This window comes from Motacilla alba, chromosome 26, assembly GCF_015832195.1.
Source record: "Motacilla alba alba isolate MOTALB_02 chromosome 26, Motacilla_alba_V1.0_pri, whole genome shotgun sequence".
NCBI lineage: Eukaryota > Metazoa > Chordata > Aves > Passeriformes > Motacillidae > Motacilla > Motacilla alba.
In genome coordinates, this window is record NC_052041.1 from 4,581,364 (window position 1) to 4,601,178 (window position 19,815).

The 19,815-nt window shown below is 64.8% G+C and overlaps 2 protein-coding genes across 2 annotated transcripts; one reads left to right on the top strand and one right to left on the bottom strand.

The window, feature by feature from the left end:
• The first annotated feature begins 1,385 nt into the window (after positions 1–1,385).
• PACSIN1 (protein kinase C and casein kinase substrate in neurons 1) lies at positions 1,386–11,547 on the top strand. The gene is made up of 10 exons (XM_038162643.1): positions 1,386–1,537; positions 6,846–6,978; positions 7,303–7,459; positions 7,579–7,814; positions 7,978–8,133; positions 8,458–8,633; positions 8,876–8,996; positions 9,078–9,202; positions 9,320–9,513; positions 9,853–11,547. The coding sequence occupies exons 2-10, from the start codon at positions 6,916–6,918 to the stop codon at positions 9,960–9,962; spliced, it is 1,338 nt and encodes a 445-aa protein (XP_038018571.1). The 5' UTR covers positions 1,386–1,537; positions 6,846–6,915; the 3' UTR covers positions 9,963–11,547.
• SPDEF (SAM pointed domain containing ETS transcription factor) lies at positions 10,432–19,537 on the bottom strand. Its single transcript, XM_038162666.1, has 6 exons — positions 19,174–19,537; positions 14,709–15,182; positions 14,214–14,411; positions 14,083–14,130; positions 13,534–13,674; positions 10,432–13,434 (listed from the first exon to the last, which is right to left on the bottom strand). The coding sequence occupies exons 2-6, from the start codon at positions 15,154–15,156 to the stop codon at positions 13,256–13,258; spliced, it is 1,014 nt and encodes a 337-aa protein (XP_038018594.1). The 5' UTR covers positions 15,157–15,182; positions 19,174–19,537; the 3' UTR covers positions 10,432–13,255.
• Between the last annotated feature and the right edge of the window lie 278 nt (positions 19,538–19,815).

Sequence of the window (19,815 nt, forward strand, 5' to 3'; positions counted from 1 at the left end):
CACCTAATGTTTAATGCCAAGGACATTTCCCCTCTGCAGCAGGGACGCTGTCAGGGCACATGGCAGCTGGGACATCCCAGCGGTGACCCTGTGCTGAGAACTGCCAACTCACTGCTGGAAAGGGCCATGACCAGATTCAGCATCCCCTGGTTCCTCACCCTGCAACACCAGCAGGCAAAGATCCCCTGCTCCTGAAGGAACCACCATCATCCCACTCCTGTTTGGGACCGGGGGCATTGAACCCCCGGGGTCTCACTCCAGCAGGGTGTGAAACCTTCCGGGGCCATTCCGTGTGGCCGTGAGCTGTGCTGGCTCGGGTGGCGCGGAGCCGGAAGGCAGGCGGGCTGCAGAGCCCCACCGAGCTTCATTAGGCAGTCCAAGGCGCTTGTTAGGGGAAAGCTGAGCCGGCGTCGGAGGCCGGCAGAGCCCCCCGGGACCGGGTCGCATTCTCTGGGCAACCCGATCCCGGCGGCAGCGGCCCCGGCAGCCTCATTACTGCGGCTTCTGCGGCGGCTTCGGTTACTCGCCTGGACGCTCTCGTCTCCTGCTGGCTTTTAATTTCCCTGACATCCCCCGCTCGCGGGGGGATGCAGGCGCAGTGTCGGGGAGCCTGTCATCACCCCCACCCGCATCCTGCCCGCCTCCCGACGGCTTCCAGCCCCCTCTGCCCCCGGGACTCCCATCCTGTATCGAGCCCCGGTGACCCCGGGCGTGAGCCCCGGGGCTCGGGAGGAGGCAGATGGGCAGATGGCAGTGAGGGGGAGCTGCCCTGCTCCCCTCCAAGAAGCCTCGGGTAGTGCAGCACCCTCACCCCCTTCCCCAGCCCTGCCGGGGGGAAAACACTGTTCCTGATTCTCATGCCAGCCTGTTCCCAGCTGGCACATTTGGCAAGGAGGCGGCACCGGCTGCCTCTCCGAAGGCGTTTTGGGGTGTTTGTTCCTGCAAAAGCTGTGGCTCAGCCCCAAGCCCCCCCCTGCAACCGCGGGGGTGACAGAGAGGCCGGGGCAGCAGCAGAGGGAGCGCATGGCTCTGTCCCGTCCCATACAGGAGGGACAACGACCCCCGGGGTAGCAGGACCAGGAACAACGGGGGGGGGGGTGGTCCCCAAAGAGCCCCCCCGCCTCATGGAGCGGGGGAAACGAGTCCGATTAGGCCCTAACGGAGCCCGCGGCCCGACCCTCGCTCTGCCGTAGCACCCACCCCCCCCGGGCTGTGTCCCCGGGCCGCGGCCCCCGCAGTGGGGCGGCCCCGGTGGGTGCCCTGGGCGAGGGGCCGGGGCCGGGGGGTCCTGCGGGGGCTGGCGGCAGCGCGGAACCTCGGGCGCGGGGATGGGGGGGTCCATTCCCCCCCCCGCCCCCCCCGGATGATTTTCGCAGCCGCGGCTCCATCCCGGTTGCCATGGCAACGGGCGGCTCGGGCAGGCGCGTGCCCGCGGCCGTGCGCGCCGCCGCTGCCCGGCGGGAGCGGAGCGAGCGGAGCGGAGCGAGCGGAGCCCCGGCCCCGGCCTCGGGCCCCCGGCCCCCCCGGCCCCCGGCAGGTGAGCGCGGCCCCCGCGGCGACAGCCGGGTCCACTGCGGCGACGAGGTGAGGGACGCCCGGTCCCTTGCGGGGATGGGGTGCGGGATGCCCGGGGTCCCTTGCCGGGATGGGGTGCGGGATGCCCGGGGTCCTTTGCGGGGTGGGGGGACGGCGAGGGGGCTGCTGTGCAAGGACCGGGCAGTGAGGAATGGCTTTGCGCCCCCCGGCAGGACACAATGTCCCCTGATCCCTTCCGCAAGGCAGGGAGGTTGGGGGGGTATATGACCTTCACCCCCTCCAGTGTGTGTCCACTGGGGTGCTGGGGAGAGGGACGCCCCGTCTGCAATGCTGCCGCACTCCCGGGCTTGTGCCTCAGTTTCCCCATCTACAAATAATGGGGGGAACTTGTGCTGTCGCTGTCATCGCCGTCCCCCTGCCCAAATAAACACCTTCCCCCATCACTGACCCCCCTCCTTTCAGCCGTGTCACCCCAGCTTCTCCCTTGCTGCCCCCCCATTTCCCCACTTCCCCATCCCCTCTGGCTCTAAGTCTGCTTCCCCTCCGCACACAGCTGGAATTGCACTGTCCCTCCACCTCCCCTGCTCCCAGCAGCTCCATTTGCCTTCTGTCACCACCAGCTCCGGGTCTGTCCCGCCGAGGCTCAGGGGACACGGGACCCCCGTGGCAGCGCGTGACGCTCCGCGTCCCCCTCCCTGCTGCGGAAACGGGGGGACGGCACCGCCGTATCCTCCCCCATCCCCGTTTGCCACTTCTGGGTTGAATTGCAAACCTCATCTTTGGATTTCTGCCTAAACCCGGCTCCCGGGACTGCACAAATCCCTGCTCGCTGTCCGAGCAGCCTTGTTTACCGCGGCGAGCCGAGGATGAGACAGAGCTGCGGAGCTGGGCAGCCAGCGGAGCCCCCAGCTGAGGCTGAGCCCCCTCTCCCTTCCCCGGGCCTGAGCACATGCAGGGTGTTGGTAATCCTGCTGCTGCTGCCCCTCCAGGGATGCCCATCCACGTTCCCCATCCGCATTCCCGGCACATCCGCTGCCCCTGAGCTGGGCTGCAGGCTCCCCTGGAGAGACGCTTGCGTTATCTGCAAATGCCGAGCAAGCTTCCTGAAATTTTTGCACAAGGCTCCTAAAATCCCTAGAAGATTAATGAGTGCCCTGAGCAGGGAGGTTTTGGGAGCTCAGAGGGAAGGGGAAGCTCTCTGCAGAGCCCACAGGAGCTGCGAAGCCGATCCCTGCCAGGGCTTGGAGCAAATGCGTCTCCCCTGGCTACTGCAACCTGGCAGCACCTGGCCCCCGGCGGCCTCCCGTCTGTGCACAGGACACCAGGCTCCTGGTACTGCTCCTGGATCACTGAACCTCCTCTCTGGTTTGGGGGATCCCACAGGCCCTGACCCCGCAGGGGCCAGCAGGTCCCCAGGCCTCAGATCCCCCCATCAATGCAGATGACCCCGATGGAAGCAAGGAGGCTGCCATAGGCACGTTCCACCCAGGATTCCTTGGGAAAGTGGCTCCCTGAAGTTTCCCACCACTACCAACGTGCCCCCTCCAGGGTCCTTGCAGCCACCTCGTGCCCTGCTGGGTCCTGTGCAGCCCCGTGGTGCTGCTCTGGCTGAAATCCCATGGGGAATCACCCACCCTTCTGGGTTTGGCTCTCTGCCCGAGGGCTCCAGCCCTGCTCATGTTGCAGCCAAAGGGGTTTTGCCAGGGAATGCAGGAGGGACCCTACAAGAGCCTGCTCCCATGGAGACAGTACCCTGGAAGGGCCCAGGCTCAGCAGCTGCCTGGCATTGGGCTTGGTCTGATGACGAGGGGGCAGGATGGGTGCTGAGGCTGCTCAGCCCTGGGCGCCGCTGATGCGGAGCTGCCAGCGTGAATCAGCAGCACCCACTTAACCCTTTCCTCACAGGGTCCCCGTGGGCTCTGGAGGGGGCCACGCTTCAGCCACGCCGCAGCCAAACCTCCCCACACTCCCTGGCTCCCTGAGCTCTGACCCCTGCCAGCCCCAGGAGCGTTTCCCAGCATCGTGGGACACACGGACCAGCCCTGGGCTGGGAATCCCACAGCCCCTCAGCTGGGTCAGACTGAGCAGCAAACCAGGCTCAGCTCCTGCAGCTGCAAAGCCTCTTGTGACACACGTCGGTGTCACGGGTTCTCCCTGGGCCCTGCCGCTGTGCCTTGGCCACTTCACCCCCCCCCCATGTGCCACCTCCAGCCTCGTGTGCGGCCACAGTGGGAGCAGCACATGGGCACTGGTACCCACGGTGGATGCAGCACAGCAGCCCCAGCATCTCCCGTGATGGGAGATCTGCTGTCAGGCTCCTCTGGACCTCCTTGGCTGAATCCATTTGTCTTTGCCACAAATGGCCACAATGGTGCATCATGGTGGCATTGGCTCTGCACCCCAAAATGGACCCTCAAGCAGCCCTGTGCTAAGGAAGGGCGAATGACCTTTCCTGTGGCCAAAAGCCCGAGGCCCAGCCCACTTGCTTGGATTCTCACAGACCAGTGCAGCTCCCAGTGTGGCTTCCCCCTGCCCTGGATGCTCTCAGCAAGGGTCACTCACCCACTGCCCTCCCAGCAACGGGGCTCACACCTGGTGTGAACCTCCTGCCTGGGGACAGCATGGGGACAGGTATGGGGACACCAACTCGCCTGTGTTCTGCTCCTTGGCTTGCAGTGTATCTGCCACCATCCTGCCTTAGCCAGGGGCTCTTGGCAGCAGAGGAACCTTCCCCAGAGGCTCTGCAGCCACTCTTGCCCCTGGTCCCCAGCAGGCTCAGCCAATGTGCCCAGGGGCAGGAGTGTGACATCCCCATCCCCTGCTTCTCGGCTGCAGGAGACATGCTGGGTCTAGGACAACAAACACACCTGAAGAGAGCAACCTGGGGACAGGGGACAGCAGGACTGAACTGTCCCACCTCCCTGGGGACAGGGCTCTGCCAGCCAGGGCTCTGCCATGGGGGCGCAGGCAGCTGCCCATGCCGTGCCCGCGGTGTCAGCAGCACCAGCCTCTGCATTGCAGCAGCCTCCTGCCTGCGCAGGGCCACGGCCACGGCCCGGCCCCCACAGAGGGCAGAGACCCCCCTGCAGCAGCTGGAGCTGCCTGGAGGGTGAGGAGAGCTGTGTCAGTGCTCAGCACCGAGCACGCTGACAGGAGAGACGCAGCGGGGCCGCCTCTGCAGGAGCAGCAGCCCAAGGGCACGTGGAGCAGGAGCCGGGACAAACTCCACCGCTGTCACTTGATGCCAAACGCTCTGTGGCTTCTCCCTGGCAGCTCCGTGGAGGCGAGGGGCCGCAGCAGAGCCCCCCCAGGCCCGGGGTGCCCGAGCAGCAACGTGTGGCTGGGGCTGGCAGCTCTCCGCGCCGCGGCTCGGCCGCCGGCTCTGCAGGCGCCGGGCATCACCGCCGGCCGCCCTGATGCGAGGCGATGGGCTGTGCTGGCAGGGCCGGGGGCTGGCGGGGGCTGGCAGGGGGCTGGCAGGGGGCTGGCACGTGTGGCACAGGCGGCCGAGGTGGCCTGGCACGGTGGGGGCGCTGGCACGTGCGCGGGCGTGCGAGGACGGTGGTGCGTGGGGGTGCGTGGCAGGAGAGTGGCGCCGAGGCGGCAGCGTTCGCTGGGAAGTGATGCAGAGCCAAAAATAACCCCCGGGCTGCGGCTCGGACCAGGTAGTGGCTTGGAGAGGGAGCTGCAGCAGCCACGTCCGCAGTGCCCCATGGCATGAGTGGCTGGCTGGGGGCAGCAGGGGCTGGCGCTGTGCCCGTGGGTCCTGGGGTACACCCAGCCATGGGTGTGCTCCCTCCCTGCCATCCCCATCCCAGCCCTGGCATGCTGGGGCTGTCACCCTTGCCATGCCAGCGCAGCCCTTGCAGCAAAACCAGGGGCACAGCACGGTGCCCGTGGCTTTCAGGGGGGACAGCAGCACCTGCGGGGTCCCTTGGGGCTGTGCCACCAGGTGCTCTGTCACCACTGCAGGTGCTGGGGTGGGGGTGGCAGTGCTGTGGTGCCGGGCAGGAGCATTGGTGGCACTGTGGGTGCCAAGGACAGTGGCCGTGCTGTGGGTGCCAGGCAGCAGTAGCGTTGGTGCTCTGGTGCCAGGCAGTGGCAGTGGTGCTGCCGTGAATGCCAGTGGTCCTGTGGGTGCCAGGCAGGGACAGTGGCTGCGCCGTGGGTGCTAGGAGGAGTGGTGGCAGTGCTGTGGGTGCCAGGCAGTGGCGGTGGCGGTGCCGTGGGTGCCAGGCAGGCGCGGGCGCTGCGTGCTGCCAGCTGCGGGGGGACACTGCTGTCCCCCATCCATCTGCGTCTCGGCGGCTGAGCGAGGGACAGTCACGCGTTTATTTTTAACCGTCTGGGGAGGGTGGAGGGGATTGGTGCCTCCCTGGTTATATCACTAAATCCCTGCCGGGCCCTGTTACTTCCAGCACAGCGAGCCCTGCGCCGCGCTCCAGTAACCGTTTCAGGTCCCCGTCCTCCTGGGGCCGTGCCCTGCCCTGGCCTGGGGACACCTCAGGGCCAGCTGTGCTCACAGCTGGAGAGCGTGGGCACCCACCAGTGCCCTCCACGGGACTGTGTGCTCCCAGCCCTGCCCCCTACCCCATGGGCAGCCAGGCCTCCCTCTGCCCATTCCACCTTCCCAAGGAAGGGATGGTGTGTGAGGTTCATGGCCACATCCCTCTCAGCCCTTTTGGGGACAGAGCAGGAGGAAATTTGAGCTGTTCATGGCCACCTTGTCCCCATCTCGGTGGCAGATGACATGCAGGATAGGCCCAGTGCTTTCCTGTGGAAACACCGTCCAAATCCAGGTCAGGATGAGGATGATGAGGAGGATGCCTAGGAAACGGCCACCACAGTCCCTGCTCTGTCCCCATGCAGTGCCACCCCCAGCCACCGGCCCCCTCCCAGCTCTCAGCAAAGCAGCAAAGGGTTAAGCCAAGCAGCGGGGCCACGTGGCGCTCTGGGGATGCCGTTTTTCTGAAGATCAGGACGGATTAGGGTGGAATATCAGGACGAGAATTTCTTGGGCGGCGCATCCCCTGACCCTGCCACGGCCCCTCGCCCAGCGGCTCCCAGTGCTGAGCCAGGCTCTGCCCAGTGAGCTCCCACTGTGCTGCTCCCCGCGGTTCCCTCCCAGCACCGCTGGCTCCGGGATGTTTGGATGGCACCAAGTGGGTGGTGGGCACCGGAGGAGTCTGTAGGTCCAGAGCTGGAGCGGGCACGGTCCCCTGTACCAGGATGCTTGTCCCGCAGAGCTGTCGGCAGGAGGAATGGGGGTCCCCTGCACCCCCCGTGACTGCCCTCTCCTGTCCCCTCAGTGCATGAGGCTGGTGTTTGCCCAGGAAACCCCCAGCGCCTGCTCTGCCGCCCGAGGCAGCGCCGGGAGCCATGTCGGGTTCCTATGACGAGTCGGCATCGGCCACCGAGGAGACAACCGACAGCTTCTGGGAGGTGAGTCCCGGCCATCCTCTCCTCCCACAGCCCCACCGCCACTGTCACTGCACCCTGGGGCGTCCCCTGGGCTGGGGGCTGCCCTCCCTCCCTGCTGTGGTGGCTCTGTGTCTGAGCTGGCTCTGCCGAAGGTCTCAATCTTGGCTGTCCCTGGGTGACAGAGGGGTTAGAGGGAGTTGGGCTTGAGCAGCCCCGACCCCAAGCTCCATCCCTGCACCCCCAAACTGCCTGGTGCCTCCCCTGAAGCCACCCCAGGGCAGCCGGGGCTGAGCCAGGCGGGATGGTCACAGCCCCCACAGCTGCCTGTCCCCATGCCCATGCCAGGTGGGGAACTACAAGCGCACGGTGAAGCGGATCGATGACGGACACCGGCTCTGCAACGACCTCATGAACTGCGTGCACGAGCGGGCCAAGATCGAGAAGTCCTACGCCCAGCAGCTCACCGACTGGTCCAAGCGGTGGAGGCAGCTCATCGAGAAAGGTACCATGGCTTCCCCACGGGAGGACACCTGGGTCCCCGTGCACAACCACAGCTTCACCTGGCAGAAATGGAGGGCTAAGGGCAGTGGGGTGACCCCCGGGTGTCCCCTCGGCCCCCAGGTCCCCAGTATGGCAGCCTGGAGAAGGCGTGGGCCGCGATCATGACAGAGGCGGACAAGGTGAGCGAGCTGCACCAGGAGGTGAAGAACAGCCTCCTGAACGACGACTTCGAGAAGGTCAAGAACTGGCAGAAGGACGCCTACCACAAGCAGATCATGGGGGGCTTCAAGGAGGCCAAGGAGGCTGAGGATGGCTTCAGGAAAGCCCAGAAGCCCTGGGCCAAGAAGCTGAAGGAGGTGAGAAAAGGACAAAGTGTCCTGGGGAAAGCCTGTGGCCCCAGGTCCAACTCTGTGTGCCCCGTCCAGGTTGGGAGAGACACGTGGCACCTCCCCACAGGCAGAGGGGTTGGCGGGGGGCTGTGACCGCCACTCTGATGTCCCTTCCCTGTCATCCCCACAGCTGGAGACGGCCAAGAAAGCCTATCACCTGGCATGCAAGGAGGAGAAGCTGGCCATGACCCGCGAAGCCAACAGCAAGGCAGATCAGTCCAACACTCCTGAGCAACAGAAGAAGCTCCAGGACAAAGTGGAAAAGTGCAAGCAAGACGTGCAAAAGGTGTGAAGCGCTGCCCTGTGCCAGACGCATGGGGCATTGGGCAAGGGAAACCAGTGGAGATGGCCACACATCCCTTTCCCCACCATCAGTTCCCATTTTCCCATCCCTGTGCTCCTGGAGGAGAAGGACTTGCAGGCAGTGCTCAGGGGAGTGTGAGCTGGGCAGGGATTTACCCCACCTTTGGGGGGTGATTCCGCCCGCTGAGGCTCCTGGCTCAATTTGGGCTCCCCAGCTCTGGTGACCCCCAAACCAGACCTCTCAGCAGGCAGAAACGGCCTCTGAGGTGCTCGAGGTACTACCAGGGTCCCCCCTGTGTTTTTGCAGACTCAGGAGAAGTACGAGAAGGTGCTGGACGAGCTGAACAAGTGCACCCCGCAGTACATCGAGAGCATGGAGCAGGTCTTTGAGCAGTGCCAGCAGTTCGAGGAGAAGAGGCTCAACTTCCTCAAGGAAATGCTCCTGGACATCAAGAGGCACCTGAACCTGGCCGAGAGCAGCAGGTAGGGCAGGCGAATCCTGGCCAACACCATGGTCACCAAGAGGTACCAGAGCGGCAGGAGGCTGTGCGGGAGCCTGGCTCCCCCGGTGGCTTGGAGGACACACAACCTGTCCCCAGGTGACGCCGTCTGGGCCTGTCCCTGTCCCTGTCCCTGCTCCTCTCCCTGTCCCTGTCCCCCTGTCCCTCACTGTCCCCAGGGCTCCACCCTGACCCACAGCCCCCCAAACACCTCTCTCCCCGCAGCTATGCCAACGTGTACCGGGAGCTGGAGCAGACCATCCGCATGTCGGACGCGCAGGAGGATCTGCGGTGGTTCCGCAGCACCAGCGGCCCCGGGATGCCCATGAACTGGCCCCAGTTTGAGGTGAGGTTGGGCGCCCGGCTGGGTGCTGGCAGCCCTGCGGGGCAGCCGGGCACTCAGGGGTTGGACATTCTGTGCTTGCAGGAGTGGAACCCCGACCTGACGCACACGATAACGCGGAAGGAGAAGCAGAAGAAGGGCGAGGGGGTGGCCCTGACCAACGCCAGCAGCGCGGGCGACACGGGGGCTCAGGCGGGCGAGCGCGGGAGGTGAGGGCCGGCATGAAGGCGAGGTGCCACGAGAGGCACGGCCTGTGCCTGTGCGAGCATTTGGGGACACGGGATGTCCTCGGTGACAGCCACCCCTCCTTCTCCTCCCCCTGCCAGCGTGAGCAGCCACGACCGCGGGCAGACCTACAGCGCCGAGTGGTCCGATGACGAGGGCAGCAACTCCTTCAACACCAGCGAGGCCAACGGCGGCGCCAACCCCTTCGACGAGGAGTCGGCGGGGAAGGGCGTGAGGGTGCGGGCTCTGTACGACTACGACGGGCAGGAGCAGGATGAGCTCAGCTTCAAAGCAGGTACGGGCCCTCGCCGGCGCCAGGGAGGATGGGGCTTGTCTGCTGGAGCTGTGGGTGTGAAATCCCTCCAATAATTTCTGAGTTGGCCCAGCCCTTCGAAGAGTTGAACTGTCAGAAGGGGAAGGCAAAAGCTGAGCCCAAAGGCAGAAGGGACAGGAGCACTGGGAAGGGACAGGGCACGTGAGGGCTCGTGAGTCACCCCTTGCCTTTCTATCCTACAAACTGGTGTGGCCAGGATGAGTCCTGCAAACCCCCAGCAGCTCCATCCCAGGGAGGAAAAGGGGGTGGGAGAATTTCCAGCACCTGCAATGAGCTCTTTCCTTCCACCTTCCTCTCCAGGTGATGAACTAACCAAACTCGGTGAGGAAGACGAGCAGGGGTGGTGCAAAGGGCGCTTGGACAACGGGCAGCTGGGGCTGTACCCCGCCAACTACGTGGAGGCAATCTAAGTCTTGTGGTGTGCTCCTCGTCACCGTCAGCAGATAAATCCACCCTCCGTTGTCTCCATCTCTCCACCAGCCAACCAGCCATTCTGCCGTCTGGTCCTTCACTCCTCACCCTTAGAGATTCAGACATATTTTCCGACCAAGCTTTTATTTTTTTAAGAGTTGTCTCCGAAGAGTATTTTGCATAGTCGCTTTCTTCTAAGATAACGTGAAGCGAAAGATGACGTTGTCCGTTCGTCTACGTTAGTTGAATTTTTTTTTTTTTCTTTTTTTGAGCGAAAAGCCGATACCTCAAGATCTTAAAGCCCAACCAGTGAGAGCTCCTGCTTGGTTGGTTTTTAAAGATACTGAAATCATGAGCCGCCTTCTGATTGGCTGGAACTGTTCCGAAACGCACGGCGCCGAAGCTCCTGGGACCAACCAAATTCATCCCAGAAAACCAAGAGGGATTGGAGTCTGACTCCGTTGGTTATTTTTTTTTGGCGTTTCCATGTTCTCCCCAGTCCATCCTCCCGCCCCGAGGAAGGGGGTGACTGCCCCCTTCAGCCCCGCGGCCATCCTTGAGATGCCCAGGTGAGGTGGGACCAGCCCCGCCATGGAGCTTGCTGGCATCTCCTCAGCTTCCTCCTCCTCCTCCCGGCTGGGCTGTCAGCGCGCCTGGAGCGGGCGGAGGCTCCCGAGCCGATGCCCGGTCTGTGCTGCAGGGAGCAGCATCGCCCTTCGGGTGGGCAGGTATCCAACGCAAACCAGATCCAGGTGAGATGGCCCTAAAATCCAGCGCTGTCCGGAGAAGGAGCCGCCAGGGCCCGCTGCTGCTGGAAGCACCTGCATGCCCAGCCTGGGGCAGCGAGGACTGCCTTGGGCACTGCTGGGGACGGTCCCCATCCTCCCCTTCCTGGAGAGAGGCAGGAGCAGAGCAGGGACGGGGGATGAGCATCGTCCGGCCGTGCAGGGTGCCGGCAGGAGCTGCAGCCCGGGAGGAGGGCTCAGGACACGGCCCGGGCAGAGCGGCTGCCTGGCGAAGACGGTCGAAATCAAGACACGCCAAGGCAGGGGAATGGCCGCAAGCTTTGCCCTTTGCTTGTCCCCGCGGAGCTCTACCCCTTCTCCCCTGGGCTCTGCCCCGGCCCCGCAGCTCCCGCGGCTGCTCCCGCCCAGCACGGCCACCGCCTGCCTCGGGTGCGTCTGCCATCCCCAGCTCTTCCCTACAGATCACCTCTCATTTCTTTCCATACCATCGCCCTTAGCAGCATCAATGCCATCGGCTTCCCGCACGCTCCTCCTGCTCCTTTCCTGCCCCCTCCGTTGGTTCGTGAATTTTTTGGCCCCAGGGATCCCGTGTTCTCGCGGATGCAGGGGAAGCACCGTGTGCTGGGCACGGTGGGCGGGAGCCATCCAGCCCCTGCCAGGTACCGGAAAAAAAACCACAAAGTCAGAAAAGACCCAACCAACCACCTGTCTCAGCAATGCACCCCGGTTTTTGTACATTGATTGTGTAATTTAAGAAGTATATATATAATATATATATCTCTCGTGATTGTATTTCCGTGGATACAACAACAAAATGCAGCAAGAGAAAATAACCGAGCTCTGTCAGCGTCCTTGGCTCTGGGGTCTCCTTTGCTGTGCGTCCGTCCCACCCCCGGGGGGGTGGCTGAGGTGGTTGTGGACCCCCAGGGCACCTCCGGGTAGCGACACCCCCACCCCAAAGTTTTGGGGTGCAGCAGGACGGGGGGCTCGGATGCATTGCTGGGGGCTGGAGGGACAAAGGGAACAGCCACTGCCTTTGGGGACTCTAGTGCCACTGCGGACAGAGCCCTGGGGGCTCGAGGGGTGCAGGTTTTGGGGCTGTTCCAAGCAGCAGCCCCGGCCCAGCGCTCTCCTGAGCCTGTGAAAGCAGGGTGATGTCACCTCCTGCCCTCCCCCACCCTGCCAGGGGAGCCGTGAGGGGGACACAGGATCTGGGGCACCGCCGGCACCCCCGGCCCATCCTCAGTGCCCCCGCACCGGCTGTGTCGGGCACACGGCAAATCACAAGGCACACTTTGCTTTTTTGTTTTTCTTTCCCCCCATTTTTTTTTGCTTTTCCACTCCCTTTTCCAAAGGCCAAGGCAGTTTTCCTCCCTCCCCTGCTGCTCGCTGCCCTCCGTCCCTCCTGCCAGGATGGGAGCAGGGCTGTCTGGATCTGCTGCTGGCACCGGCGGATATTTTAAGGAAAAAAAATCGAGAGACCAAGAAGCAGGTGTTTTTTTCCTTTTAAGCTCCCACAGAACATCCCTGGAAGCCTGGGCCACCCTTGGCATCTGAACCTAAACCACAACTCAGCACCAGCCAAAACAGAAAAGCAAATAACCAAATAAAAAAAGCCTATAATATAAAAGATCAACATTGCCAGGTAACTCCGACTCTGGTGCAATGAGCGAGTGAAGCAATTCCCAGCTCTCTGCCCCAGTCCAGCCCTGGCAGATCATGCTCTGGATTTATTGTCCAGAGGGAAATGGCAAAGCTGCCACCTCCATTTCCCCAAACTCCAGAACCAGGCTGTCCAAGTGAAATCCGAATCAAGGGAAGAGCTTTGTGCCAGGGCACAGCACCTGGGTGGGGTTTTAGGAGGACTCTGGTGGCCCCTGCACAAGGATGGGGGACCCAGCCTGGGGATCCCCACCGTGCACAGCCCCACACCCACATTTACAGCTGCTCCTTTGCAGAAGTCCCGTTTGCAGCCCCAAATCCCCGGGAAGGGGAGCAGCCGAGCACGTCCTGGAGTGACCAGCAAAGGGGGGATGCGCCTGTCCCGAGGGGGTGCCAAGGCCCCCAGTGGCACAGCCCCCGTGGCTGGTGCCAGGCTGCTCCCACAGGGATTGGGACAGGGCTGCACCATGAGCAGCAGTGGGTGTCCCTGTCCCTGCGGGTGTCCCTGTCCCTGCGGGTGTCCCTGTCCCTGCGGGTGCCATCCTCTCAGCTCACGCCCCAGGCTTTCTCCTCCCTGAACAGTGGCTGGGGTGAAGCCACCCACAGCCAGAAGCTGGGAAGGAGGAGAGGAGAGGAGCGGGGACGAGCCCAGGCACGCTGCCCACCCTTCCCACGGGGGACGAGGGCTCTGCACGGTCCTTGCCCCGCACCAGGGCCTGCTGCAGGTGAGGGGGTCCCCGTGTCCGACGCCAGCAGGTCCTGGCAGGGGAAGCCTCGCAGCGCAGCCGAGGTCCTGCTGCTGGCAGAGGCTCTCTGTGCCTGGGGCCGAGGGAGGCAGCCAAGGTCCCCTGTCCCTCCCGGTGCTCGGCCGGTCCTGCCGCCGCTCACAGCGGGTGGACGAACTGGTAGACGAGGCGCTGGGAGATGTCGGGCTTCCGGATGATTCCTTTCTTGTAGTACTGCCGGATGGAGCGGCTCAGCTTGTCGTAGTTCATGGCCGGGCGGTTCTTGCGGATGCCCCACAGCCGGGCCACCTGCGCCGAGTCCTCGATCTTGAAGATGCCTGGCAGGGGAGCGGGGCAGCACGGAGGGTTACAGCGTCTCCTGCCCCACCTCAGCCCCCCGGCGCCCGCCCCGGGGCCTCTGGAGCGTGCCTGCCCACCTTTGTCCTTGTTGAGCCAGCGGATGAAGCGGCCGTAGTTGTGCGGTTTCAGCAGCAGCTCCTTGAGGAACTGCCACAGGTGGATGGGTTGGCCGGCGCAGGACGAGTCCACCTCGCTGTCGGCCCAGCTGCTGTCACCTCCTGCCACGAGAGGAGGGAAGGGACAGAGCTCGCTGCTGTGCACCGCCCCAGGGAGCTGCTCCAGTCCTCATCAGAGACCCCCGCTCGATGCCAGGGGGTCCCCGGGGCTCAGCCTGGCTCTGGGTCTGGAGGATTTGCTTTCCCCTCCTGTCTTGGAGCAGGGAGAGCAGCTCAGAGCTGCCCGCAGGGGTGCAGGGGTGTGGGACAGGCCCAGTGAGGGCACCGAGCCGTTTCCCCTTCGCTGGATTTGGCAGAGCCGCGGGGCTGCTCTGGGGCGGAGGGTGTGAACCGCACAGATCCCCCAGCAGCGGCGGCTCCGGAGCTCCGGGTAATTGCAATCAAACAGGGAGGGACCCCTCAGGTACCCCAGGCCTGCCCGAAGCAGGAGTGGGGCCACACAGAACTCACCGCAGTATCTCACATCTCCCGGGACAGCCTTCTCCTTCATCCAGGCGGCTGCAAGGGAGGAGCGGGGGATCAGGGGGGCACCTCCTGCCTTGCCCACCCTCCCCGCCTCCCTCCCGCTCCCCGGCACCCACCAGATTTCCAGATGTCGAGGTGGGCGTGCAGGATGTCGCCGCAGGCGGGCGAGCGCTGGCAGAACTGCTCCTCGGACATGGCACACAGGTCCTTTCCCGACAGCTCCTGGAAGGACTTCCCGATCTGCGGCAGCCGGTACTGGTGCTCCGTCCACAGGATCCACTTCTGCACGTTCCCGGGGCTCCAGTCCATGGGGTCTGGGGCCGCAGGGGGGTGAGTGTGGCCGGCCAGGAGCCGTCCCCTCCTCCCGTGTGGGGCAGCCACACTTCCCCAGACCCCCACAAGCAGCTGCAGCCCCCCAAGAACCATCCTCTCCTCCCATGTGGGGCAGCCACACTCCCCCAGACCCCCAAGAACCATCCCCTCCTCCCGTGGGGGAGCAGCCACACTCCCCCAGACCCCCACACACGGCTGCAGCCCCCCAAAAGCAGCGTGGCTTTGGCTCCCACGCCAGCACAGCCATCCCCGCCCGAGCGAGCCCCGGGGGCACCCACCTGCGGCGATGTTGAGGAGCTTGCAGGCTGTCTCGATGTCCTTCAGCACCTCGCCCACCACCATGCTCTGCACCTGCTCCAGCGAGTGCTCCTCCAGGGGCAGGCTGTCCTGCAGGTCCCCCTCGGGCCCCAGCCCCAGGCCCTGGCTGTCGATGACGGGACACTGCTCCGGCTCCTTCCGCGCCTCCTCCCGCCCGCCCTGGCCGCTGCTCGGGGCCGCTTCCCCGGCGCCCTTGGTGGCCCAGGCCGTGTCCTCGGGGTAGAGCATGTCGAAGTAGTGCAGGCAGAAAGCTGGCAGGGGCTGCTCGGGGGTGCTGGGGGGGCTGGGGCTCTCCGGGCAGCCCCAGCTCCGGGGCTCGGGGTCCCGGGGGGGCGGCAGCAGCGCGGGGTCCAGCCAGGCGAGGCGGCCGGAGGGCAGAGCGGCGAGCCCGGGGCTGGCACTGCCCATCCCTCTGCTCAGCGCCGGCTCCAGACCTGCCCGGGGGTGAGAGAGGAGCAGAGCTCAGCCCCGCACCGCTCCTGCCTCCCCCGCCCAGCAGCCAGGCACAAAGGGAGGAACTAAGCCTGTTAGAGGGGTAAAACCCTGCAAAGAGCCCCACTGCGCCCTGCCAGCCCGAGGGGCAGCGCGGGGGCAGCCACGGCTGGGGGCTGTCCCCAGCTTGGGGGGAACAACAGCAGCGGCAGCCAGCAGGGAGAGGGAGCTCAGGAGATGAGCAGGAGATGACCCCTGTTTAGGGTCTGGGTGTTTGGGGTCGGGGTGTTCGGGGTCTGGGTGTTCGGGGTCTCCCCAGGGGCTGCACCCCAGGCTGGCAGCAGCTCAGTCCCAGGTGCAGCTGAGGCCCCAGCAGGAGGCAGTGGGGACACCAGGGGGGCTCCCCAGCACCTGTACAGGACAGCCCTGGGGTGACGATGGATGCTTGAGCTGCAGGGACACGTTTCTGAGCGTGGAAATCATCCTCTGCTGCTTCCACCTGAGGCACAACAGCCCCCAGACCCGGATCCCCGGGAGGGACCCGGCCCTGCCAACCTCCAGATGAGAACTTCCCTTGTCAGACAGGACAATTGCAATTACCTTCACTCTCGTGCAAGGAAAACTACCCCAAATCAGCCTGTTCCATCTGTCTCTGCACGCAGGGAGTCCTGGAGGCCATGGAGGAGAGGATGAACTGCTGAATTTCCATGGCAACACCAGGGAACAGCTCCATCCGTGGAGAAACCTCCCCAAAAACCATCCCGAGACTTTGGGAAGGGGAAGGCCCTGCCAGGGAGAAGCTGTTGATGGGCTTGGCCAGGGCACTGCCCAGCTCCTCCACCTTCAGCGTTGCGTTTTACAAGAAGAAGAAGAAGAAGAACCATCCCAAACTGGTGGTTTAAAAGCAGAGAAAGGAGCTTCAGCCACGGAGCTGGCCCTGGGAAAGGAGCGTGCAAAGTTTGAAACCCCTCAGGACACCAGGCAGCCCTGAAGGGGAGCAGGGGGCAGTGGCCAGGGAAAGGGGGTGCCCTGCTGCTCCAAACCCCAGCTGGGGGAGAAAGGTTTAAAAGAAATGAGAGGAAAAGGTGCCACAGGGTTCCTCCAGGCAGAGCACAGCCCCCGGGCATGGCGGTGGTCAGTGGAGGAGGGACAATGGGGACCCAGCCCCGTGCCCCTTGCTCAGGGGGGAGTTACTGCGGCTCCTGAGGATCCAGTGTTCCCAGGGATATGGGTTTTGAAGTTCTGCATTGCCTGCACGTGGTGGAAGCTCACCACTTCATCCCTGGAATAGCCCCAAGAGCTCAGAAAAACCTGTGGAAGAGCCAGGGACACCTGCAGAGCACCCATGGCAGCCTGAGCCCGCGGGGGCCTGGGCAGGGAGCGTGGGCTCAGGAGCTGGAGCCCTCAACCCTGAGTGGTTTTGGTGGCACTGCAGCTAGGAGGAGGAGGGAGAAGAGGGTACCCAAATCCTCTTCTGGTCTGGGGCTGCCCCCACCATCCCCAAACAGTTTCCCTGAGAGATGGTGCCCGCTTCCAAACCTCTCCTTGATTTGCTCGGGATTAAAGGAAGAGCTTTAGGAGATCAGCCCTAAATCCAGCCTCACGCTGCTCCCAGCACAAAAGGGAAGTGGCAACAGCTTGTGCAGCTCCTGCTGCTGCACAGTGCCGGCCGTGGGGGTGTCTGGGGAGGGGACAGTGCCTCATTCCCGGCGCCTCTGGCATGTTCTGAGCTCACGGTTCATCCCCAGCCGTGGGGGAGCAGGGCCATGGAACCATCCCGGGGAGCGCCTCGGGAGGGACGGCCCCAGCCCCATCCTCACCCTCACCCTGTTCCCCCGCTGCCAGCAGGGACCAGAGGGACCCAAGCCCTGGGGAAGTGTCCCCAAAAGGCTGAGCTGTGCCCCACCAAGGGCGCTGTACTCCCAGGGCGGGGGCCGCTGTTTGACTTTCTCCGGCTCTGGCATGCGGGCGGCCGGGCTGGGTGGGACCTGTTTGCGCTGAGAAGCCGCTCCAGGCGGCCTTTTCCCCCTCTTCCCCTACCCCTTGTTGCATTTCCCTGGAAAAGGAGAGCTGGAGGCGCAGCCCCGGCTGCACAGCCCCACAAGGCGCCCAAAACCCTTCCCGAGCCGAGCCAGGCTGAGCCGCTCGTTGCATCAGCCCCGGCAGCTCCCGGCCGCTGCTCCGCGGGCAGCTCCGGCTGCACCGGACCGGGATGGGGTCCGGGGACGGGGATGGGGCTCCTGCACCTGCCAGAGCTGAGCCAGCGCCAGCCCGGGGCTGTGGGTGCTGCTGGCTCACGGCTCAGCCCCGCACAGACCCCGCGGCCGAGGGGGACAACGATGGGGACAAGGACCCCCGTGCCACCGCCAGCTCTCCTGGTAAGTGCAGCCCACCATGGCTCAGGGTGGAACGCTGGGGAAAAAAAAAACAACAAAAAAAAAATTCACCCACCCCCCACCCTCGAACAATGGGTCCGTTAATTAAAATCCAATCAGCGGTGGAACAGGTTGTGCCGGAGCGCCGTGGGACCGGGAGGCTGGCCCCGCCGCGGGAGGGGTGCTGCCCGCAGCGCCCGGGACGAATCCCAAGCCCCCGGGCACTTCCGAAAGCCCTGCCCAGGCAGCGGGGTGAGGGACCAGGGCCAGGCTCCAGGGTCACCTCCAGCCCCGGGCTGGGACAGGGATGTGCTGGGCTGGGCTGTCCCAGGAGGAACTGGGGATGAGCGGGACCCAGAGCTGTCCCAGACTGCCCAGAGCAGCCTGCATTAGGCAGGAACAGAGCCCTGGGGTCCCTGCAAAGCCGGGGCTGCAGCAGGCAGCCAGGTGGGTGCTCAGAGGCTGCTGACAATTTGGGATGCTGCCAGCATGTCCCATGCAAACCCCAGAGTGACAGCTGTGCCACGTCCTGCTGCCAAACCCTGTGCCACGCACCCTTCTTATCTCTGGGTGGAGGGAGGAGGATTGGCCAGAACCTGCCCACAGCCAGGGCAGGGACTGGGGGGCTGGGGAGGTGACAGAGCAGGGGCTGGGGAGGTGACAGCCTCAGGGCTGCGTGGTGACAGGGTTGGGGCCAGGGGCAAGCCCCTGTCTCACTCTGTTGTACCCCCGAGGGGATGCAGCCCATCCTGGGCTCCCCACCAGCCTCCTCCAACACCACGAGGTGCCCTGGCTTCTCCTGCCATTACCTGCATGGCTGCTGGCACGGGGACCAGGTGTCCCCACAGGTCCCCACGCCCTGGGTCAGGCTGCCCTCTCCATCGGCGCAGGGAGGCAAACAGCAGTGACCTGAGCAAAGCCTGGTGCTCGCTGTCCCCCCCGTGAGCAGCAGAGCTTGGTGTTCCCCATTTGGGGCCAGGGAGCCCCTATTTATAGCAGCACCTTCCCCCCCGTGCTGCCGGCCCCGGAGAGCGCCGGCATTGTGGGCGTTTGGCACCCTCACGGTGTTTGTGTTTCACCAGCCGAGCAGAACCACGAAAACCAAACCCGCAGCCAGAGCGACTTTAGGGCCGACACAAAAAACCACCCCAGCAGGAAAGCAGCTGGGACGAGGGGCTCAGCTTCACAGAGACACCCCGGAGCTGGCGGCTCCTCAAGAGCCACCCAGGATGCTCCACAAAGGGTCCCAGCTGCTGGCTCGTCACACGGTGCCCCAAGGCTCGCTGTCCCCTGCCCGGCGCCCCGGGTGTCCCAGCTGTCACCGGGTGGGCTCAGGAGGAGCCGGCCCCAGGAGTCCTGGCTCCATCCCACCCTCCTTGCTTGAGCAGGAGGAGGTCGCAAAGACACAGGAACAGCAAATCCCGTTTCATTTTGGGTGACACCGCGCAGAGAAATGCCGGGAACCTGGCACCGAGGGACAACCTGTCCCTACGCAGCTGTGGGGTGGGATTCTGACACGGGACAGCACCGTGTCCACCCCAGACCGGTGCCAAGAGCGGGACCCCTGGAGGGAGGGGAGGTGGGCTGGGCGGGGGTCGCGGCAGCGCGGGCGCCTTACCTGGAGGCTGTGCGAGCTCAGAATCCACATGGGTGCCAGCGCAGGGTGGCAAGAGCCGTCCCTGTGGCACTGGGCGCGGGGTGTGCGGGGGACATGGCCCCGGGGGAGGTGTCCCAGCCCCGGCGGGCAGCACCGCGCCCGCTCAGCGCCCGCTCCGCGGCAGCGCGGCCGGGCTGAGCCGCATCGGCCCCCGGGGGGCACCGGCGGCAGGGGACAGCGAGGAGAGCGGGGCACCCCGAGGGGCTCGGGGACAGCAGAGGGACGAAGCCAGCGGCGGCTGTGCGAGGGAAACGCCGGCAGCGAGTATCAGGGCTCAGGCAGAGCCTCCTTTGCCCATTATATCCGATTCCTTCCTTATTTACCTGAACAAACAAGCAGCGCTTACCTCAGCCGAGGTGTTTGAACAGCCCGGGCCGGGTTAACCCTTGGCAGGTGCGTCCAGGGCGGGCTCGGACCAGAACGGGCAAACCTGGGCACCGTTAACCCCTTCCCACCCTCACACGGGATGAGACAGGGACAGGGACAGGGACAGACAGACACCTGGCTCCTCCTGGAGCCAGAGCTGCCGCACAGAGACCTGTCAGATGTGCGAGGCCCATGGCACGACATCACTCCCAGGGCAGGCTGGGCCGTGCTGGGGCC